Source organism: Gobio gobio, assembly GCF_949357685.1.
Source record: "Gobio gobio genome assembly, chromosome: 23".
NCBI classification, from domain to species: domain Eukaryota; kingdom Metazoa; phylum Chordata; class Actinopteri; order Cypriniformes; family Gobionidae; genus Gobio; species Gobio gobio.
Genome location: NC_137119.1, coordinates 33,179,968 through 33,205,215, shown reverse-complemented (window position 1 = coordinate 33,205,215; position 25,248 = coordinate 33,179,968). Strand labels below are relative to the sequence as shown.

General features: G+C 38.8%; 1 protein-coding gene across 2 annotated transcripts; it reads right to left on the bottom strand.

Moving 5' to 3' along the window:
- Positions 1-2,832: 2,832 nt before the first annotated feature.
- On the bottom strand, positions 2,833-24,912 carry LOC307119374 (asparagine synthetase [glutamine-hydrolyzing]-like). Of its 2 annotated transcripts, none has more exons than XM_079805609.1 (12): positions 24,802-24,912; positions 19,238-19,487; positions 16,486-16,723; positions 16,128-16,313; positions 13,254-13,355; positions 13,032-13,159; positions 11,518-11,644; positions 5,538-5,644; positions 4,890-4,990; positions 4,719-4,800; positions 4,346-4,501; positions 2,833-4,264 (listed from the first exon to the last, which is right to left on the bottom strand). In XM_079805609.1, the coding sequence occupies exons 2-12, from the start codon at positions 19,484-19,486 to the stop codon at positions 4,055-4,057; spliced, it is 1,686 nt and encodes a 561-aa protein (XP_079661735.1). In that variant the 5' UTR covers position 19,487; positions 24,802-24,912; the 3' UTR covers positions 2,833-4,054. The 2 variants fall into 2 exon arrangements, with proteins under 2 accessions (XP_079661735.1, XP_079661734.1); XM_079805608.1 differs by having other exon boundaries at positions 24,632-24,883.
- Positions 24,913-25,248: the final 336 nt, after the last annotated feature.

The window sequence follows — 25,248 nt, the reverse complement described above, 5'->3', positions numbered from 1 at the left end:
TCAATGCAAAGACGCAAATAGGCATTCCACAGCGCAATTCGCGCGAACGAGAAGTCCCGCATCGTCGTCATCACCGGACCCTGCCGGATCGTCGGCGAGCGGGGGGTTTCCCACGAAGATGTCCTCTTCGGGGAACTCAGGATTGGGCTGGTCAGCCCAGACAAGAGCAGTCACGCCCCGGGAGGTCCCCGGTGGCGGGCTGTCGTCACTATGTCCCACTGGGTAGCAGCACTTATGGTGGCGTCGCAGGAGTAACTAGGCAGCACCAGGCAGTGACTGCAGTTCTCCGGATTTTCTATGGCCTCTTCCGCGTGCTTGAGGCCCAAGCAGACCGCACAGAAAGGGTGAAAATCATAGCGGCAATAAGAGCACCACACGCGGCCAGGCAGGCCCGTGATAAACTAGCGCCGGACAAAGCAGGAATAGAGAGCAACATACCGGCGAAGAACTCAGGAAAAAATCTGTGGCGGCAGCCGTGGAACAGGAATGACGAAGGAGAGTGCGGGCAGCTCCGAGAGCAGACACAGAGAAACTGGCAGAATAGAAACTGTCACGCATGGCGGAGGCTGATCCGAACATATTTCCTCCTGCAGACAATAAGTGAGCAGCGCAAATTCGACAGAGCTGTGTCAGTGCAGAGATTGCAAGAAGCAAATGTCAACTGATGTACAGTAGCGCATGCAGGCTATATATACCCGTAGGTAAGGGGTGGGGCCTTACTGGGCATTGGCTGCGCGCTCCTGCCTGTCTTGCCAGACTTGGTGCAATTGGATGCTTCTGCAGAGGTCAGGTACGGATGCCCTTCCCATTGGTGGATCTCTCCACTCGATGTTTCAGAGAACCGGGGTTACGACAGTAACCTATTGTTATAATCTACGTGGAAATGGGAAATAGTTCAGTGCAAATGGAAAGTCTTGCAGCTTTCTGAATGGTTGAGACATCCGTCATACGTTATTTTATCAAAAATAAAACAAACTAAAGGCATATGCATGAATACCATGATTCCCTCGCTGATGAAGACTATGAAAACAACTTTCCCCAGTGGAAAATGAATACATCAATCTATCTATTTATCTATATATCTCCTTAATTATCTATCTATCTATCTGTCTTCCTATTTGAATCTATATCTGCTCCGCCAGACGGACACATTGACGAGAATATCAGTTTTGTACATTCTCGTTCTGTTTACCATATTATTTATGAGGATGACATAACATGCCAATATTATTGCAGAAAATATTTCACTTTTCTTTTTGCAAATATGTGTTAATTTGCTTTCTGCTGTAATTTTCGTTTGATTTTGTTTGTTTTACACTGCAGATCGATCAAATGGGTGTTCGTGTAGGCTGTTAATTGTAAGACTTGCTTTGTGAAGTCTTCATGTTATTTATGAGAGGCAGTATAGCCATTTCTTATAGCCTGTAGAACGGTCTACAGTTTCACAGGTTTCTTCCATCTGCCGACGGTGTCGCCATTTCTCATTTCACCCGTTTTTGTGCGTACGCCTAGGTCAGAGCTTGCGTGAAGGACCGCACATTTTTCCGTCATGTTTGCTTTTTATAAATACCAATTATTGCGTAGAGAGCGGCGTACGCCTTGTTTTGTGCGTACGCAACGTTTCTAAATGAGGCCCCTGTTCACGTGAACACGTGTTTCTCTGAAAATCAGCATTGAGTTTAAAGGAACGAGATCACTTAAAAAGCAATATCGGCAGAAAAACTGTCTTTCAGTTTGTGATCTCTGTACTACTCAGATTAATCCACAAGTTTAAAGAAATGTGCAATAAATCCGCGGGTCGCGAGCCGAACCGTGTACGGATCACGGATCAACTGCGATCCGTTACACCCCTAGCTTGTAGTAGGTACAGTTCATGTTTAACATACTTTAAATAATTCTGGGTTCAAGTCTATCAATAGCAGCAAACAAAAAAAATGTGTTTTCTTTTAATGTGCTCATCTTTGAGATGAGCGATGGGAGGGACAACCTCTTGGTGGTGCTGTTGGTCAGTGGACACATGTTTTTGAGGCATTATACACAAGTATGTTCAAGATAGTTATTTTTTTTTTGGCTGCGTTTTACCAACTCCGAGAATATGAGTTTTACCAAACACATTCGTCAGTATTGTACAAGTCAAAAATACTAATTTATATGCACAAAAACCGTAGCCTACCTTCCGATTCTACATTTAGCATATATTTTACCGATTCATCAATCAAGACTTGTTCTGTGACGAAATGTAAACCGATAAAAGAGCACTACATTAAAATAGATTGGATTTGTAAGTATCTGAATTACAGCTCATTTGACATTGCTAGTTTCACAAGACAGTGGCAGCCATTTTGTAATGCGTCAGATAAGTGGCACCAAGCTGGCAACTGAATAGAATCAATTTGTATACAATTTTTTTTTTTCTTGGAAATAAATTACTTTTATTCAGCAAGGATGCAATTTGGTCAGGATTTCTAAAATTTACAATTTATGGTACTGCACACTTGTTTCTCTGGAGCATAAAGGTCCCTCCAAACTCTTTGGATCTACACAATTTAATCCAAATGGCTAATTTCACCAAAATGCAGCTACTTTGCAGGTTTGAATATGACTTCAAAGCCTACCAACAATCTAGGTGTGATCTCGTCTTTGTGAACTGTGCATGTCCTATTTAACTAATTCTTTTTTATTATTCCTTTTGTTTGTGGCAACTTGCAGTCTAATCATGCATCTACTGTGGGTGCAGTCTCATCCTACAGGCGAACAGAGGAATACCCGGGTCGTCGAAGTATCATTTCACACCAGACACCACACATACTGAAATGAGTCAAAACACGTACATACTCTGAATCAAAGCTTTATTAATACCATGACCAGATCTTACAAACTGATAACTTCAGCACACATCAAGCCCTCAATGTAACTGAAAAGTCTTTGACTATTCTGTGCAGGAGGTGGAAAATGCTTTAAACACTTCATTTACATAACCCCAAAATTATTTTCTACCAGTTTACGGTGTTGTTGCACCAAATAAAACAGACATTACATCAAATATTAGAGAGCAACACTAACTCCCCATAAGGCTAAATTGTGCCAGGTGTTTAACTTTGAGAGTCACAATAATTCACTCTGAGTAATACATTCAAAAAGGAATAATTCTCCCAAAATCATCATTCATGAAAGTCACTGGTCACCAACGATCGTAAATTTCATCTTTGGGTTTTGCAGAAGAAATGCATTCAGGTTTAGAACAAGGGTTATTACCTTTTTTTTGTGGACCATCCCTTTAATTTCACTGGTTGAAAGTTTAACTAGCCAACCAATTGCTAATCTGTCAAATAACTAACTCAACACCTACAAACACATTCAAAGGCACAGTCCCACAAAAGGAACTTGGGTATAAAGTGCTTAGCTCAACTTCAAAATGGTAGTAGTTCATGGCCTGTAAGAATCAAACCAACAACTTCTCCAGCCCAGGGGTGCATTTCCCAAAAGCATCGTTAGTCATCTATGACCACAAGTACCATTGAACTCTATTGATGATGGAACTTGCGAACATAGTTGGCTTTGGGAAATGCACCCCTGATCATAATATCTTATGGATCTTCAAAAAGCTTTCAGAATCTTTGTATAAAACTCTTTTGTTGACAATATTGGCTAATGAGAAGTTTGGTGATTTAAAGCTGTAACAAAAATTGTATTTATGGGTAACAGTAGTAGTGGAGTCCTTTAACCAACAAGCTATACCTCACTTAGGTTCCCTAATCTTTTTGCATTCAGTTTAATAATATAAAGCCTAATGAAGAAGTGGATGCGAATAGCACTCAATATGTTTTAAATAAATACACTGAACTTCAAGGCAGCTTGAAGGCTTGACAAATGGACAGGGCCTTCTGTAAAGAATTGAACTGCAGTAATATAAATTCAGTTCTCTTTTGAATAATGTAATTCAAGCTAATTTTAAAGAGGAAGGTAGCATCATACATTTTGAACCAGCTTCACAAGGAAGGTGTGCATGCTGTAGCGAATGTAATCTTTAGCCAAGGTCTGAAGAATGATGTGATTACTGGTCTTTATCAGGCTTGTAGATGGTCAGGGTTCTGGCTGAGGGGTCTGTGGCCTTGATCCAGCGGGGCATCCAGTAATGAGGTGTCCAGTCGCTGCGGCCGGGGTACAGCTTCTCAAACACCTGCCTTATGTAGAAGCCTTCTTTGGTTTTGGGGGGGTTGAAAGGGAACAGTTTATTAGCCTTCTCCAACTGGGAGTCGTTCACCTGAAAGAGAAAAAAAATAGATTAGCGGATACACACTGTGTACATCCATAACATCATGGTCTGTGTGTACATGTGTAGTACCTCAGACTCGATGTGCTCCTGCAGGCTTGTGTACCAGGATTTCTTCATGGATGTCATACCATCACTGAAGGCCTCTTTCCTTCTCCAGAGAATCTCATCTGGGATAAGGTTCATCCCTTTAAACGCGTCCCTCAGGAGATGCTTCTCTACACCATCCTGCCCCAAACATGTTATTCAGTGTGCTTACAAAAAAACACTATTATGATATTTACCAATAAATTAAGCATCACTATTATCATTACTCATATTTGGGGTTTGTATTACACTTCAGACCAGGCATCATAACTGATGTGGGAAGTGGGAACAGATACATTTTAGACTGACTGACCGAGGAAGGATAAAATTCACTGAATTGTAAGGCGTCAGGACCCACCTTTGGTGCTCTCATCTCTGCAGGCAGAGAGAGGTAGTATGCGGTGAATCTATGGTCCAGGAAAGGCACTCTCAGCTCCAGTCTAGTGAAAAAGGTTTGACGTCACAAACACAGTGGAAAACAGCAAGTTACTGTGGGAAGGGAAGAGAAGGAAGGGGTATTTTGTCTTACCCGTGTGCAGCTGTGGTTCGGTCTGCTCTCAGCACATCAAACAGATAAAGCTCTTTCAGCAGACGCACGCTTTCCTCAGCACCCAGTTCAGGGGATGGTGCCTAATTCAAAGCAGGTCACAAATTCAGCTGAAATCAAGTCTAATGCTGCGTTCACAACGAGCGCAAATTGAGCGTCTGGAGCAAGTGATTTCCATGTTTAACAAGATAAATCAAACAAGCCATTTTAAATACAGAAACACTACTCCAGTTAATATCCTACTTTATCATTCTATTAAGATAAAGATGGACAACAAGATATTGGCAGTGAGCAGCAGTCACACGGAGCCATTTCGCTTCAAACGCTCGCTTTATATGCGCGTCCAAAGGTGGATTCAAAATGTTCAAGCGTCCAACTAGACGCGATAGAATCTAAGTTGACGCCCAATTCGCGTTCGGCGTGAACGCAGCATTAAGATACAGCTAACAATGCATGAACAGTGAAGTTCTCCTCCCTCCTAAAATGTCAGAATGTCATTGAATTTCATTATAAAACTGCACAAATGTTGCTACGCCTCTTCTCAGAACCAGCTTCAGCATTTTTAAGTGAAGCTTTATTTATACATTTGTAGTGACAGTAAATGTAAGCTTAGAACTAAATGACATGTACCTTATGAAAGTAGATGTATCCTTGTGTCAGCTCATCAGAACCTTCACCTGAGAAAATGACAACGCTGTCCGTCTTCTCACGGATGTACTTTGATATTAGGTACATGCCTGCACAGAGGAAAGAAAAAAAAAATTTCACTGAATACAAATCTTTTTCAGCAAATCACTGATCCCACCTAGTGGCTATAAGCTGAGCTAGGAAATTCATATTGCTGAAACAAATATTGCAAAAAACTAAATGGCGTATGACGTAATGTGATTAAGCTTGTAAAGGCTGAGATTTACATAAATGTGAGCACTGCAAGTTTTAAAGCACTGGTTCTCAACCTTTATTGGGTCACCATAAGCATAGTATTGTTGGTGATTTTCAGCGCTGTAGCCTTTGGTGATGTTGAGGTGTCTTTAAATTTCTCTGACATACCCGGTTGCCCCAAAGTTTAGACTTGTTACAACATCCTGTTTAGGATATCTATTCATAGAGGAATTTTTACAGACGTTTTCGGTTTTTACTACTTCGATCTTACCTCAGTTATTCTGGTATTACATTCACCAAAAATGGTCTAATGAAAAACAAATGTTACATAGTGCAGCTTTAAACATACGATTAGTCAACTAATTGCATAAATGAACTACTAGAAAAAAAAATTCTTTAGTCGAGGGTAGCCCATTCCTTTTACTCTACTCCAGTGGTTCCCAAAAGTTTTTATTCAAAGGCCCGACTCCTCTCAGTATCAATACTGCAAGGACCACGACACCGACTTTACCTTCATTACAGCCATCATCCATCAAATATTTTTAGCGACACTGGTTTGCTTTATCCATCTGAAATGTGTAGTTTGCGTATCCTGTGTTCATGAAGCGGGTGTTTTTGCCGTTCAGTCTGTATTTCACACAACGCGATTAGAACACCTTGGGCTGCTCCGAATCCAAAACAATCACGGAATACCTTTGAGAGGTGGCTCTTTCTTTCTTTGTTTGTAATTTAGATTTTGAATTTAAATCATTTCTCTTTTATTATTTACGCATCAATAATACAATTAATGAATTATATAGTTACGCAGGGATGTCACTAGGATTGGAAGACAGGGGGGGCTTAGCCCCCAGGGTATTTGTAACTTGCGTTTGCAAAATCTTTACACTCACATCTAGAGCTACACTTATGTCAACAACCTGTCAAGAAACCAAGATGTTAACAAGTAAAACGTGACAGACATATACTCTTCTTCCATTTCTACTCTGTTAAAGAAAAGTTACTGTAATGTTAGCTTTTAGACACAAAGCTGCATGGGGGAATTTACTTAGGCCAGACTTTGCTCCTGATGAGTTACTATAAGCAATGACTTAAATGCTATCTGTCTACTCATGTAAATGTATGATAAAGTAATAGCATACTATATCTAATTCCTCTCTATGTAAGATAAGTTGTCCACAGAAGGCCATTTAATTACACAGAACCGCATGTATTCAACCCATTTTGGAGCTAAAATACAAATATACAGCTAAACCTATACAAATACCACAGCTGTACAATTTTCACACCCTATACTAAATTGACCCTATACAATATGACATAACATTATTTAATATTTGAATCACAGCTTATATAGTGTTTTGACATCGACAACCCAAGTGCATTTTACCTCAAACTTGCGACTAGTTAACTTTCTTAAGTAGCAATCGCTTCTCGGGTCGACAATTAACACACTGACAAAATGATATTCTGAATTAAAAATATTTTTATAGGCTACCACTAGTGTTGTAGTACTCGAGACCGGTCTTGAGACCAGTTTTTGATGGTCTTGGTCTTGTCTCGGTCTAGACTGCATTTCTCCTCGGTCTTGTCTTGGTCTTGGACTTAGAGGACTCGGGATTTTATCTCAAGACCAGTCAAGACCTCAACTGCAAGGATATCACTAAATTGCAGGTGCATTGTCTGATTTAACATCATTAACGTTATTTGATGTAAAACTTACAGTTTAAAATGCAATCAATAACTTATTTGTAATGCGATATATATATATATATATATATATATATATATAATAATTAAAGGGTTAGTTCACCCAAAAATGAAAATTCTGTCATTAATTACTCACCCTCATGTCGTTGGACACCCGTAAGACCTCCGTTCATATTCGGAACACAAATGAAGATATTTTAGTGTAAAGCTGATGCTGAGAAAGGCTTCACACAGGCCTCCATTGGCATTCAGTACATTGACACTTCCAAGATCCATGAAAGGCACTTAAAACGTCGTTACAAAGTCTCTCACACCACAGTGGCTCTACAATAATCATACAATGCGACGACAATAGTTTTTGTGCGCAAAAAAAAATCAAAATAACACCTTTATCCAACTTGTTCTTGTCTTCCGTGTGCGCCTCCACGACGCATGCGCGAGAATATGACGTAGCGCCGGTGTTCGGGAATCGATGAAATACACACTTAAGCTCCATTTTGAGCACTACGCCGAGACCTAAAGCACGATCAATGTAGAATCCAACAGCTTAGACACGCGCGTCTTCCTCTGCTCGTAAACAAATCGCTTCTGGGTCATATGTCCGAACGCCGGATCTGCGTCATATTCTCGCGCATGCGTCGTGGAGGCGCACACGGAAGTCGAGAACAAGTTGGATAAAGGTGTTATTTTGATTTTTTTTTGCGCACAAAAACTATTGTCGTCGCATTGAATGATTATTGTAGAGCCACTGTGGTGAGATAGACTTTGTAACGACGTTTTAAGTGCCTTTCATGGATCTTGGAAGTGTCAATGTACTGAATGCCAATGGAGGCCTGTGTGAAGCCTTTCTCAGCCATCAGCTTTCAACTAAAATATCTTCATTTGTGTTCCGAATATGAACGGAGGTCTTACGGGTGTCCAACGACATGAGGGTGAGTAATTAATGACAGAATTTTCATTTTTGGGTGAACTAACCCTTTAAGCAATATCGCAAGAGAGCTGTTTTCATGAATTTAAGCGTGATTGCAAATTATATTGATTTATAGAAATGTTCAATAAACAAGAAGATAATATTAAATGACATTTTAAACTGTGTCTTTGCTAATTCGGCAACGTTTCGTTATTAAACGAATCCGCTGCTTTGAACAAATCGTTTGAATAAAGGATTCCGTGACTGTTAAATAATGTTGATGTTTTAATGTTAAATTAATCTGGACAATTTATGCAGGTGTAATTGTACCAATTCAGATGCAACTTCTGTGCCATAAATTTCATTATCAGTGATTTTATTGGTAACAGCATTGTAGTGTCTTACTATTCTAATTGTATTTATCCATTAAATACAAGTAATTTACTACTTAATAAATAATCTTTAAATAAATAATCTTTTAATTGTTTTACAATATTTCATCTTTAATATGAATGAGTTTGTCAGGAATTTATCATTTTTACTTTTATATTTTTACGTTGCATTTATTTGGTTCTTTGTTCAATCTCAGACCATTTTTTGTCGTATAGGTCATAGTTTGACTCAAGCTTTTTTGCTTAAAGGTGAAGACCCAACTTTATGCATGTTTGTTTTGCAAGATTCCCCTCTCCGTTAAACATATTTTGTTGGACTGTCCTGGGTTAAAACAAGAATGCCTTTTATCAAGTTACTTCACATAAGGACTCATGAAAAGGTTTTGGATTTTTTTAAGATCATAAGTTGATTTAAAAAAATCTTGTATATGACTTGTCGTGTTTGTTTGGTTTTAATTTATTTATATGATATTTGTATTTTTGTAATAGATTTTTTGCCATGAATATAGCCTTAGATGCTGACATGGCATTAAATAAAACAATCTGTATTCCATTATTTTATTTTTATTATTAAAGGTCCCGTTTTTCGTGTTTTTTTGAAGCTTTGATTGTGTGTACAGTGTGCAATATAACATGTGTTCATGTTTCATGTGTAAAAAAAACACAATTTACTTATCTGTATACTGCTGTTTTCACTGTCCTCTAAACGGCCTGATAATTTCCTCGTTCTATGAAGTCCCTCCTTCAGAAATACGTAACGAGTTCTGATTGTGCCAGCGGTTCCCGTGTTGTGATTCAACAGCAGCTTAGGGCACGTTGCCCGAGAAGGTCACGCCTCTTACCATAACGGGGAGATGAAGGCACTTCATCAAACAAAGGTGATTTGACTCCGGGATGAAAATAACAGCGCCTGATGGCGACAAACGCAACCGAACCGAACGCAACACTTCCTCTTCTCCACGAGGGAGCAACAAGACCACGCCCCCTTTTTCCGCATATTCTTGTGGGCGGAGGTTAGTCAACAAACTGTTCTACTGACGTAATTAAAGCAGGAAATACCAGGATGTAGTCCAAACCGGCCGTTCGCTGTAGGCTTTGAAAGGGAACTTCTGTTAAATAAAATATCTCGCTTGGCATTGAACTTTGAGCTTTATAATTTTACAGGTATTATTTATGCTCTAACAGCAACATTACACACTAACTAAAGTTTGAAAAATGGGATCACGAAGAACAGGACCTTTAAGATGTCTGCATAAGAGTAAACTCTAATCAGTGCAAACATTAAACTTTGCTGAAATTAAAAATCTTGATTCGGTCTCTACACTTCGTTCCGGTAACTCTGCTAAACTATAATTACTAAAACTAAAACGAAATATATAAAAACTAAATAGAAATGGGTTTACAAAATAAAAAAAAATAAAAACTAGCAAAATAATTTATAAAACTAACTAAACTAAACTGAAATTTGTTGCAAAATTTAAAACGATAAAATTAAATTTTAAATAATAAAAAAATGCAAAACTATAATAACCTTGTTTTGTAATGCCTCATTTTTATTTTTATTTCAGTTAACGACAACCCACCTCGTTTTTTCGTTCATTTTCATTAACGATTATAACCGTGGTAACGACGAGACGAATCCTCCAGGCAGTTACTTGCAGTAGCGCTCCGGTCTGCAACGCTCTGAAAGCTGCCACAGTTCACACCAATGCAACGAGACACGGTGCATCATCTTGATAGTACAACGACTCTTTGTACTTCTGTCCAACTTCCGACTTTTCGGCAATTTTTTTGTAGCTGGAAATATATCATTTGTTGCGTCTAAATATGAACGAGGATACAGTTATTGATAAATCAAATTGTTATTGTTGTTCTTATTATCATTTAGGGGGGCTTAGGAACATTTTGGGGTAGCTTCAGCCCCCCTAAAATAGGCCTAACGACGTCCCTGTAGTTACATTATCTCGTGGCCCACCCGGAGGATCACTGCGGCCCACAGGTTGGGAACCACTGCTCTACACTTATAATTAGTCTTAGAGATGTCACGGTACCAAAATTCCAGTAGTCGGTACGAATACCATTAATGTAACCATTTAAAAAAAAATATTAAGTGTATTAAGTATATTATTTATGATAATCATTATAAGTAAATAATACAAACATTTAAAGGCTGTATGCTGTTTAAAAGTAACCATTGTTTATAAAAAAAGATCAAGTGAAAAGTAATCAACCATCTAGGTATTATTATTATTATTAGTAGAGACACATTACATAGAGACGTACCTAAATCTACTGTAGGCTACAACAGTAGCCTGATATATTCTGTCAATTTAAAAAAAAATTAAACCAAACTTTTATTTCGACGGATTGCCGTAAAGACCTTTGAGTGTGTTCATGAGATAAATTCTCATGAAGTGGCAGTTTATGCGTTCGTATCCTCATATAGTGACACACAGCAGTGACTACAAAGACAGCGAGTGCGTTTTATATATATATATACATATATATATATACATACACACACACACAGTCTGGAGCTCTGTGCTTAGATAAACACGGAAGCGACTGAACACAGCTGCGGGTACCAAATATACTGGGGAGTCGGTACTACCGGTACTACAGAAATGCTGTCACATTTTTATAATTTCAGTACCGACTTGGTACCGAAGTACCGGTACTTGTGACATCCCTAATTAGTCTGATGAGCTCCTGTACTCACCAACAGAGGCACGCAGAGTAGTGATGTCAAAACTCTCCAAGTGAAAGATGACTTCGTCCACCGCGCGGATACCCTCCTCAGGCGTGAAGTTCACCTCATGGTGTTCACTGCCAATGTAGTCTGCCACCTGCCACAACACACCAGTTAAAACCAAAGTGATCTGCTACTTAATGCTCAAAACCACATATGGCATTTACCATGAATGGGGAACAATACAGGGCATGAAAAGCGTAAAGTTCCCCTGTAGTCAGTTTTATCCCTTAAAACTCATCTTTGATCACCAAAAAGTTTAATTAAAAAAAAAAGAAATTTCTTCATGCTTTAAAATAGCTTGAATGCAACTACACTGTTGATTAATTTAGTATACACAGATTCTAGCCTGACGTTGTCATACTCAATTCTAGTCAGAAAATGAGTCTAATACTGTCTGCTCCGCTGGGCTGTGATTATTGGGCGTGTTTCAAACGAACCAGGAAAGACCTCAATTGGATAGACCTACAACCAATCAGAGCAACGGAGCGACGCATAACGCAAGTTGTCAAATGTCAACAGAACTCAACTGCACAGTGTTGCCAAGTCCGCGGTTTTGCCGCGGGATGTTTTTCCATGTCGACCCCAATTATGTGATATTTAGACCCAGGAACCCAGGCAACCCTGCCAAAAAAACACGTTACCCCCCAAATGCCATTTGGGCTAGTTTTGAGTAGCAATTGGGCGGGTTTTGTTGTGAAAACATGCCAACCCTGTGCACGCACGCAGGAAGTAGTGAGTGTAAACAATGTTTGCCGGTGTTGTAAAAAATAATTTAAGGATACACAGAGTACTTACCAACGCGATGATTTCTGAGAGAAATGGTAAAGGTGAATGCACATACGAACAAGTTCTCCGTTTAGGATTAGAACAAATTCAACCCAAGCGCTCTTTGGTGACGTGGATGCTTGCGTTACTGTTTATCATCTGTCCATCATCTAAAGCCCGCCCTGACAATTTGATTGGTCCAAACAGCTTCTGTTCGGGCATAACGGATCAAGTCCAGACCGAACTTCCCGGACTAAAATGTTGTGGGCGGGGCTAAATTCGGCTAGCATCCAGGCTACACAGATTCATGAATATGCTAATCAGCCCCACCTCCACTCACACCAGCTCAGAGATCCACTCTACTTACTGAGGTAAACGCTGCACAATGGCGCTCTTTTCAATGTCGGACACATAACAGTATATGATTAACAATATGATTAGCCTTTAGCTTGACTAATAATGTGTTGCTAATGTTACACAAACCATGTTCCTCGTTCCGGTTGCCATCTCAGTCTGCCTTCTAACAATCAGTATCCTTAGAAACGCTTTAAACAACTCAGAACGAGGATTTGTTACAAGGTCATTTTTGACATCAGAAACACCAGCGATTTCAAACCACATTTTTGAGACTGTCTTTAGAATACTGACGTTATAAAGAGAATATACTCAGCAATGGTGTTTGCACATGGCTTCTCTGAATGTACTGTGTCACTAACCTTGCGGGCAGCAATAACATCTGGGCTGTCATCTGCACCAATGGCAAAAGTCTGAACGGGATACGGAAGCTGTTCTTCTTTGGCCAGTTTCACGAGTGTCGCAGCAACCAGACTTGAATCGAGACCACCTGGAAACAAAAACATCATGGATGGATAGTGAGAATATAATAAAGTCAGAAAAAAACCCCCACTTAAAGCAAATAACAGAAAGAGCACAGGCACCTGAGAGGAGACAGCCGATTCTTCTGTGAGCCATCAAGCGTTTCTTTACAGCATTTTCAAACAGGATCCTAATATTGCTCTTGACCGTCTCCAATTCAAATCCTGATGAAAAGGGAGAATTTTTTATTTCTCTTTAGTTTTAATTGATGGTAGGCAGACGCACAGTGATGCTTGAAAGTTTGTGAACCTTTTAGAATTTCTGCATAAATATAACCCACACAGATATTCACTCAAGTCCTAAATGTAGACAAAGAGAACCCAATCAAACAAACGAGACAAAATATACTTGGACATATTTATTCAGGAAAATTATCCAAAAATCACATTTCTGCCAGTGGCAAAAGTGAGTGAAGTTCTAGGATTAGCAGTTAATTTGAAAGTTAAATTAGGCTCCACCTAGACTGGGTAAACCCAGCCTGATCTGCTGGCGATTTGATTTCTCCCTGCAACTCAGTCTGGATACCTGTACATTCATTTCTACTGCTTCTGTTACACTTTTGCGGAAACCAATCACAGACTGGCTTATCCACCTGGTGCGCTATTGGCGGGTTTAACACGAAGGATAGAGAAGCGATGGGTTGTTTCCCGTTGATCACGCCTCTTGTGGTCTGATTGGTTGAAGGACTATCCAATTGCGTACAGAGTCATTTAATTTATGCTCGTTTATCATATCTCTTGTGCAGTAGAAAATACCTAGAAGACTCCCCAGACCAATGTTCAATCTTAAATTGAGCTTGGTCTGGTGATAGCCAGAAAAGGCTCCACCTGTTCTGAGATGTTTTCAGTCAATGGGGTGACATTCAGGTGTCAGTGTGTGCCCAGTTTTATTTAAAGAACAGGGATCTAGCAGCATCTGAACTTCACAACACGTTTGTGGAACTAAAGGCAACTAAAGGTCGCTCTCATGTTGGCTGATGTTAAATGTTCAAGAGTCCACAATCAGGAGAACACTGAACAATCATGGTGTGTATGTACTCTTATCATACCAAGCATATGACATTTTATTTACAGCAATCATGTTACGGACCACTTGAGCAGCACATTCCTTATCACAAAACTCTCCCCTCCACCGTGAATAAATCCCAATCCAAATGCACAAGTTTTAGGTTATCACTGAGGTGGCATGCACAACTGCACATTTATTTTTACAGACTTCCATGTGAGAAGCAAAAGGCAAACGGCGCATGACATACGTCACGACCAAACGTTAGGGATTGGTTATGGCAGATCCAGATTGGCTCTTGGCAGATCCAATAGTTTTAAACTTCAACAGAGTGCCCGCCTTCAAGGAAGTAAACGCTTGTCAATGGAGAGTGGCCAGACTCTCTGTACAAATTAAATGCATGAGAGTCTGGTAAGACCAGGCTAGAATTTTGGTACCATTCACAACTTCTGACAAAGGAAACGGAAATAATTGCATACCTTAATTTGTCACACAAATACCTTAAAGGGATAGTTCACCCAAAAATGAAAATTCTGTCATCATTTACTCACCCTCAAGTTGTTCCAAACCTGTATGGGTTTCTTTGTTCTACTGAACACAAAAGATGATATCTAGAAGAATGTTTGTAACAGAGCCGATAGAGCAACCACTGACAACCATAGTAAGGGAAAAAAAATTAAATGGTAGTCAATGGTTGCTCTATCTGCTTGATATCTTTTGTGTTCAGCAGAACAAAGAAACTCATACAGGTTTGGAACAACTTGAGGGTGAGTAAGTGACAATTTTCATTTTTGGGTGAACCATCACTTTAATTTGTCACACAATAAATACCATAATTGTAAACAAACGAGACAAAATATACTTGAACATATTTATTCAGGAAATTGTTCCCCCCTTCTATGTAAAGCACTTTGAGTGCCTAGAAAAACGCTATATAAATGTAACAAATTAAACCTTAATTTGTCAAATGGCTCTGAAGCCTGGGACACACCAAGCTGACGATCGGCCATCGGGCAGTTATTAAGTATCAGCTGACAGTTTTTTCGGTGTGTTCCACACCTTTGTCTCTAGTCGGATGCTGTCAGGTTTTTTTTTGGCCGTTTCAGGCCGTTGGGCTGTCGGTGAGAGAGAACACGGACTCCTTCACTAAATTGAAGTCAATCAAAGCACGAAAATAATAGCAAAACGGGGAGCAAAGTCAAGACAGCACAGACAGAAGGCTGTTCTAATTTTACGTCATCTTACCCGAGTGTTTCTTGGCGAAAATTTTAAAGGTTTAGTTCACCCAAAAATGAAAATGTCGTCATTAATTACTCACCCTCATGTCGTTCGACACCCGTAAGACCTCTGTTCATCTTCGGAACACAAATGAAGATATTTTTGTTGAAAGCTGATGGCTGAGAAAGGCCTCAGATACGGCCTCAGGTACTGAATGCCAATGGAGGCCTATCTGAGGCCTTTCTCAGCCATCAGCTTTCAACAAAAATCTTACGGGTGTCGAACGACATGAGGGTGAGTAATTAATGACATCATTTTTATTTTTGGGTGAACTAACCCTTTAAGTTTTAACATGAGCGAAGTGGAAAAAAAGTAATCAGCATGAATGACATTCAAAACGGTAAGTGAGTGCTGCTTTGTGTGTCTGCAGTGTCAGCTTCACTTTCTGAATGACGAATATGGAACATGCATAAAAAATAAAAAAAAATAGAGAGCTGCCTCCTTATACGCAGGCGCAGAACGCACAGGCTAGTTGGCGACAGCTGTAGTCTTTTCAGTGTGTTCAAATTCAGCTTTTTTGCCCTGACGCAACAGTCAGTTTTCATCAGAGCTAGTTTTTTGGCGTCGGTTTTGGTGTGTCCCTACCCTAAAACACAGAAAATATAAATGCACAAGTAATCTGGACTTCTTTTACGTCACTACATGACATATACCTGTGCCAAGGCCCTGAAGGATGTTATAGGAGGCATGTTTAGGTTCATCTGTGCAGCAGTGGAAGCGGTCTATCAGAACAGACTCCACTTTTCCAGTGAGCTTCAAGTTAAACACCTCAATGTGTCCTGGGGGGAAAGGGGTGATCTTTGCAGGGGTGGACATGGAGTGTTTGATCTCTGTCAAACCTGTTTGGATTAAAACCACAGTGAAAATGTGACGCTGTTCAAATCATTCTGCAATATATGACAATATGACAAATTATCATTATTTTATTCTGATTATTATTATCAGTATTGCTAAGATTAAGATGAGCCCTACCATTAGAGGACAAATATGACTTGGTTTTATTCATTATACCTTTGGCCTCAGAACAGACAGCAAGAAAGCCATCGTCAGCGAGCAGTTTGAACAGTGGTCTCACACCGTAGGTGTCCCTCCCTAAGAAAACCTTTCTGTTAACAGTGTCCAACAGGATGAATGCAAACACGCCATCTAGCAGAGATGCCATCTTCTCGATTCCAAAGCGATCGTACAGGTGCAGAAGGATCTCTCCATCGACTTTGGTCTGATAATCAAACTCATATTGCTCCTTCAGCTATAAGGGAAAAGAATGGTCATCAGATGTCAAGTTAAACCAACTACAATCACATGACTCAACCCTAGGGCTGTACGATTAATCGAAAAATAACCGAAATTCAGAACCTCTAACCGACGTATTTTTCCCATGTCAGTTATTTCGGTTTTCACGTGACTCTGCCTCGTCAGTCACATCAAGTGCAGTTTGCAGGCACACCGAGAGATGCAGGAGCGGTAATCTGTGTTTATAGATGCCCAGAATCACTATAGTAACTGCATGTTTTACACAGTTTATATACAGGTCAGTTAATTGCTGTTCTTATAGCCTACGCGCTCACACACACACACACACACACACACACACACACACACACACACACACACACACACACACACACACACACACACACACACACACACACACACACACACACACACACACACACACACACACACACACACACACACACACACACACACACACACACACACACACACACACACACACCTTTCACTTTCGTGCTCATAAAGTTTGTCAAGTAAATGCGTTTAAAGGCTTGCCAGTTTCAACATTTAAAGTGATTGTGCACTATTCAAAAACAACAACGGACAATGTATCCGTTCAGTGCTCAGCTTTTTTATGTGACACAGAGAGCCGAGCTGTGTCGCGTCTCTGACAACACGCGCCCTGAAGGCAGACCTCTTTTTTACCTGCGTCCTCACAAAGCTTGTCGACTCATTTGTATGTGGTTTAAGCTCTGCCAGTGTTCGACCATCAGATGTGTATTATGTTGAACTAATGCCTGATATATTGTGACAAACGAACACTCAGACAGAAGCTCGCACATCATGTGAAGATCGCACGCAGAGGAGCGCAGATATGCAGTGTCAACGCTGTCCTGTGACTAAAGTAAAGTCACTAAAGTAGTTTAGAAACTCAACCGTTATAGGCATCTCTTAATACCTTTGAAGTAAGTACAAACCACAGCTTCATAATGAATAGAGACAGTATGAGTAAGTCACACACACCATCTCGCTCATTAATGCATTCAAATAAATTAAATGTAGGCCTACTGTGCTAATGTATCTGTATCTGATGTACAAGCAGAAATCTGCCCCATAGACAATAACTGCTGAAAGTGAACTGTTTCCTTCAAGTACTTTAAAATCACAAAGAAATGTACTCTCATTAGAAAAAAAATCCACCTTTAATGATATGAAAATATTTACAGTACAAATCTTATCAGGAACTTCCTCAAAAACCTTATGAGGGCAAAAAAAGAAAAAAAAAAAAAAAGAAAAAAAAGAAGGAAAAATAATCGTTCATTAATTAATCATAATCGAGGTAAAATGTTCAATTATTCAAGGTTTTTATTTTTGATCAAATCGTTACAGCCCTACTCAACCCCTTTAAGGCCTTTGTCCTCCATGTGATTATGACAAATTTTCCTTGAATATAAGAGGTCTTTGTATCATTGATACATCCTGCAAGCTCCATAACATAACGTCCTCGTCATCAATAAAAAAGCATTTAAATAATTAAGCTGTAAAAATAGTTTGAATCCGAGGTGGCAGCTGAGATATGCAGCCTAAAGTAGGGCTGCACAATTAATCGAATTTGTAATCGTGATTACAATTACGGATGCCACAATTATGTAATCGTTCAATAAAATGTAATTTGCAATTACAAAAAAAAAAAAGTCTTATATTATTCTGTGTACTTAATGTTTTTTCTTTCTTTCTACGGGTCCTTAAGTTTTCTCCCCATTGTTTTTATTTTTCAACTTATGATTTGTCATAATCGTGCAGCCCTAGCCTAAAGATGCATTCACACTACCAGTGACTTCGCTATTGGGCATTCCCACTACTGGTTGCCTAGTAATGTTTGTGATTTTCTAATATCATTGCGCCGCTGCTCCCATGGTACGGCAGCAAAGTTCCTTGATTATTAGGCTGGAATAAGAGAATAGTTCCAGCCATATCGGTCAAGAAAAATCGCAACTTTTCATTTTTCGTCTTAGTACACAAAGTAACTAAACACATCACAACATGTAAATAGGAAAATGTTGGCGTTATTTTGTCACTTATTGAGCAGTAGGCTAGCTGGAGCCATTTACCTCCAGTCTTTGTGCTAAGCTAGGCTAGCAGTGGGTGCGTCAGACAGAGTTATGGCACGCATGGAGATGAGAATGGTATGTATGGACTCTAGTGTTGTCAAAAGTACAGACCACGATACCAAATGGGTATTGAAATGTAAAAAAGTGTGACACTTTGAGCACTGTTGCGCGGAATCGTTAACACCTCTGACTGGCCATTGTGCTTGCGCGCTCATCAATGTCTGTGATTGGCCACAATGATCAGCCCTTCACAAACATGTTGTAAATATACAATGACGCTTTATACACACAGATACACACGGGAGCGTTTGAAATTCAGGTGTCTATCAGCCTACCGGTCCGCTGGTACACATTTGTGTTCTTTCTTTATGACAGGTGGTCTCATATTTTTGTTTGAACAATGTTCAGCTACTTACCCTGATGTGGTTGTAGATCTCACCGTTGTAACACAACCAGAGGTAGGGAAACTTCTTGACACGCAGGGGCTGCATGCCATACAGCTGGTCCACAATAGCAAGGCGGTGAAACCCAAAGCAGCAGTTGGTGAATCCATTGACATTCTCAAAACGGAAAGCATCTGGGCCACGATGGGCGATCTTCATGGCATTGGTGCACTGAGCCGCAAGGCACTCATCACTACCAAACAAGGCCCATATACCACACATTCTGAAGTTGGAAAAAACAAAAAAAGCATAATGTCATTAAAATAAAAAGGTAGCAAAAGTAATCATGTCCAAATGTTTTAACAGACCTACTGGAATCTGACTTCAAGAAGTGCATGCCAGTTTGAAAATTTTCAAAATTGACAGTACAAAGAGTGTGATTAGAGATCAACCAGTTGGCTCACTTTGCACAGTCAGCTCCAATTTTGGAGTCCCTATAGATTCACTTACGTCTGAAGCCCTTATAAATGCGCTTAGCACCGCCCGAAGGATGTTTATACGTTTCATAAGAGCATAAGAGATTTCATCTTTTCAGGAAGCAAATTTTTCTGTTTCTGTTTTTCTGTTGTGTCGGAAACACACACAACTGTGTTTTGGGAGATAAGTACTTTTTTCCCCCAACTTACCACAAAATTCCTCAAGTACACCATTAGCGATTAAATATTTTTATGAAAAAAATTACACGTTAATGATTTAAAGGTGCAGTGTGTAACTTATGAGGATCTATTGACAGAAATGCAATATAATATACACAACTATGTTTCCAGTGGTGTATAAAGACCTTACATAATGAACCGTTATGTTTTTATTTCCTTAGAATGAGCCATTTCGATCTTCATACACCGCAGGTCCCCTTACAGCGAAGTCACCATTTTGTGGCTCCATGTTTCTACAGTAGCCCTAAAAGGACAAACTACTCTACAGAGCGCTACTCTCTGCCGTTTCAGATGATGACATCTTTGTCCTTCGGCCACCGTACCTTCTCTATGTACTTCGAAAGGGAGGGGTGAGTGGATGCAATTGGCAAACTCACCGCTATGCTGCTAAAATTTACACAGTGCACCTTCAAGTTAAATCCAAGTTGTTTCTGGATATTGATTTAGGTGTTAGAGGCAGAATTCTGCCATCTGCTGGTTAAAAAACGACCATGTAGTAGGTGGTCAAGTGTTGCAACAAGCAGAAGGCCATAAAGAGCCATTCATTTTTTTCTGGATGTGACTTATGAGCATATGAGCTCATATTCAAATTGTGATACATTTTTGTGAAGATATTTATTCAAACATAATAAAATACATTAAAATCAATTTATGTGAAAAGTTAGAATTTTTTGTTGTTTGGGTTATGAAGTTTGTTTTTGCAATAATACCATAAAAGTTTGCAAAAATATAACTAAAATGCCACTAAAAAGAGACTCTCTTACCTTTAGAATAAGCAATACATAAATAAAAACAGCAGAAATCAATGGGAGTTGTGTGTTTGTGTGTGCGCGCATGTGTATTTTTGTGTGCATTAAGCCTTGTTTATACTTGACGCGTCCGCACAAGCGCGAGGGTACAACGGCGAGTGCGTCAAGTATAAATGCCTCGTCCGTTTGGGGAGGCATGCGGTGCGGAGCCATGCTAAAGTATAAACAAGGCTTTAGGTCTTACCTCTTCATATCAGCATTTTTTCTGCATGTGTGGCTGTTTATTGTTTCCCAGATCCTATACAAATACTCTGTGGCAGGCCACCTTCTGTGTATGTGTGTATGTGAATGAGCATGTCTATTCTAAATTGCATTTGTACTCTAGTACCAGGCCTTCATTTCCATTTGGAAACTCTGATTTATGCCAGATTTATTGATTTTAGGGATGCTCATATTGACGTTAAAATAAACCTGTGAATTTAGTTTTTTTAAATGGGACAGACACTCGTCAATTGTATTTTTATTTAATGCCAATTCAATATTAGAATCTTAACGGTTAATATAAATGGATAACGAGCGGCAGTTGTCGGTCGAGAAAATTAACCAAAATGAGCATCCCTAATTGATTTAAAAGTTTTAAAAAAATGTTTTCGCATTTCTCTTTCAATTGGGCTTCATTTGCATTCTCATCCATATATAAAATTATTTAAATTTAATTTAATTTTAAATGCATTTCATCATATACAGTGGTATAGTAAGAAAAGCTGCATTATGTTAAGCTGTGAAGTTTCTCTGAATAGCGCAGAAATGCACATATGTACAGCTGTCCCATGAGGTCTGTAATCTGGGTCTGTATGAAAGGCATTTATTCTGAGAACTGGTGAGAATGGCACGCTTGACATTGCTCAAGGATTGGGCGAGACCGCGTCTGCAAACAGCATGTTTGATAAGAGTGATATTTTATTCACATAGCCAACAAGGAAACATTAAAAAAAAAAATAATAATTCAACAACAAAAAATGAATTCATGTTCTGGAGGTTTAAACTGCTGGGGTCCAATTGACCCCAGTGGCCAAAAAAATGGGGTAATATTTACACATTCAATTTACACCAGTTCTTTGCAATATATCACCAATTTTCAATTAGTATGCCATTTCACTTAATAAATAGCATCATCTGCTATTTGCAGAGTGTAAATATCACAAAAAAGTAAGGCAGTTGAAAATAACATTTTCTTAGCGATATATGATATTACTTCCCATTCTTGGTCGGGTTACATTTCTCTTTGTCGTAAACTATAGGGCAAGGATTTATTTAAATTTGAGCCGTGACATTTAAATAACACTTGTTTTAAGCTGCCACATTTATCAATGTACAATCAGTCACATCTGTGCTTGCTTCTACATTAGATGGGGCTCTAATAATGCATGTCTGTAATTTTGCAAATATTACATTTACATTTAGTCATTTAGCAGACGCTTTTATCCAAAGCGACTTACAAATGGGGGCAATAGAAGAAGCTAGAAATATTTTTTTTAAAAAGAAAACAGAGCTTTGACAATTAATTTTTTAGTTTAGTGGTAGTTTAAAATGCAATGTTTAGGAGTAACATGGCAGACACAAAATTAAATTAACCCTTTATGATGTTTCGTCTTTTATTAATGATGCAGAGAAAATACAATAATATTCAACCAAAACAAATTACCTTTTAGTATTATCATATGATATCCCCTTCAGCAAATAAAGTTAAACCAGTCTCATGTGCTTGATATTTTGCCAACAAGGACATGGAGACATGAGCACATGTTAGGTCACATGCTGTCAAGGCTCCATTGCAAGTTAATTTTAGACTAGGAAATACATACAAAATTAAATTATATAGATAGATAAGCTATTGCTCATTACTGGCAGGCAGTATAATAGGCTTTTTGCCCATGTTTTAGGTTAAACTTAGTACATTTTATAGAAGACAGAGAGGAAAAGCTTAGCTGTACCTTTTCCAGAACAGAATTTCCAAGTAAGAAACAATGTTAAAGATCATTTTAAATGTTTCTTAAAACACTATCCTATTTTACCGTTCTCTCTCACTCACACACACACATTATATATATGTACACTGAAAAATTAAATTAAGCAGAATTAATTTGTGCTCGTTTAAATAATTTTAATTTAGTTTTTTATTTTAATTTTAAAAAATGAATTGGTTTTATGGGAATTGCATGTGTTTTTGTTTAAATTGAGATCAAATAAATTGATTGCGACCACTTACGATATTTTTTTTTAGTAAATTCAACAAATTTTTTTCAGTGTATATAAATCCTTTTATTATTTACCATGCTGTTAATTTTCTATAAGGTATTTGATTGGCTTAGAATTATAAACATTGTTCCACTCTTTCCAATTACACTGATTGCTGGCATGTCGATTTAATTGGTGGTTTGAAAGTTGGATTTAATGCAACAAACATGATCCATGCACGATCTAATCTATAGCGTCTTATTAAAGGGTTAGTTCACCCAAAAATGAAAATTCTGTCATTAATTACTCACCCTCATGTCGTTTGACACCCGTAAGACCTCGGAACACAAATGAAGATATTTTAGTTGAAAGCTGATGGCTGAGAAAGGCTTCAGATAGGCCTCCATTGGCATTCAGTACATTAATACTCCCAAGACCCAGAAAAGGCACTTAAAACGTCGTTACAAAGTCCATCTCACCACAGTGACTCTACAATCATTTTACGATGCGACGACAATAGTTTTTGTGCGCAAAAAAAAATCAAAATAACACCTTCATCCAAAGACGCATGCGCGAGAATATGACGTAGCGCCGGGGTTCGGGAATCCATGAAATGCACCCTTTAGTCCCATTTTGAGAACTACGCCGAGACCTAAAGCATGATCAATGTAGAATCCAACAGCTTAGACACGCGCGTCTTCCTCTGCTTGTCAACAAATCGCTTCTGGGTCATCTGTCCGAACGCCGGATCTGCGTCATATTCTCGCGCATGCGTCGTGGAGGCACACATGGAAGGCAATAACAAGTTGGATATAGGTGTTATTTTGATTTTTTTTTTCGCACAAAAACAATTGTCGTTGCATGGTAAAATGATTGTAGAGTCACTGTGGTGAGATGGACTTTGTAACGACGTTTTAAGTGCCTTTTCTGGGTCTTGGGAGTATTAATGTACTGAATGCCAATGGAGGCCTATCTGAAGCCTCTCTCAGCCATCAGCTTTCAACAAAAATATCTTAATTTGTGTTCCGAATATGAACGGAGGTCTTACGGGTGTCGAACGACATAAGGGTGAGTAATTAATGACAGAATTTTCATTTTTGGGTGAACTAACCCTTTAAGTCACTGTCATCCATTGTCTGCAACACATTTCTTCTCCCTCTTCATCTTTCTGCCATTTTCTCCGCTGCTAAAGAAACTCTTAAGCCTCTTAAAAGTCCTTGTCCGTGCTCCTAACAAATTTGACCTTAAGACCTCTTTTAAGGGTTAAGATGCTTTCTGAATTACTTTTTTCTTTACTAGGATTTTTTTGTTAATTTTAAGAGTAAACGCCCACATTTCTAAGAATTTTGTCACTAGGAGCTACTCTTTGCATTAAGATTCTTTATGAATACGGGCCCTGATAAATACGGGCCCAGATGTAGAAAACTAATTTTTAAATAAATGTAAAATAATTTATTTTTTATTTTTTTATTATCTAACGAAGATTTCATAATTAGTCCCATAGCGGGTTAAATAAATATCCTAGGCACAAAATTTGCAGTAACTCAGCTTTTAACTCAGAGTAAATTAGTAGCATGTGCGTTTAATATGATCGTCATCTGACCAGTAAAACGTGTCCTTGTGGCTGGCTTGTACAACTGTGTGTAGTGTAAATCAGCCTATTATATTCTCAATAAGAAGCAACCACCATACATAATTGTTAAACAGATTTATGGTTAACTTACGTTTAAGTTGTTCGTTTATCTGTTAAATGTTTACGACAGGAAAGCTGAAAAGATGCTGTAGTATGACATTTGAAGACTGGAAGATCTGGAGCATTCCAAATCCTATAATTCTAAACATTTTAAAAACAGATAAATTCGTAATAAATCAATGGGATAAAACGTGTACTAACTTTAAAAGATGCTTGATTTAGTGTATCTCGGATGAGGTAAGAGAAGTACGTGTTCTTCTGTGAGGATCGGCTGATGAAACGCACATGCCACATTTCTGCATTAGGATCAGTGTTGCCAACTCTCGCGAGACAAATAAGCAACCGCAGCTTCAAAAACAAGCCCAAAACAAGCCCAATATTATTATATTATTTAATTAATTTTTTTTTTTATCAATAAATGAGCAACATATGAAACTGAAACCTCTCAGAGTGTGAAAAGCAAAAACAGATGTGATTTTACAAAAATCATCAAATTGCAAATTGCATTGAATTTTTCTTCAATGAAGGGGAGAAGGAAGCGGGATATTTGAGGACGGATTATTACAGCACTTGTATCGTTGCACTGAATGCCTATTAGCTGTGAGAAGACAGTGTCAGTCAATGTATTGGACAAAACAGCGACCATAA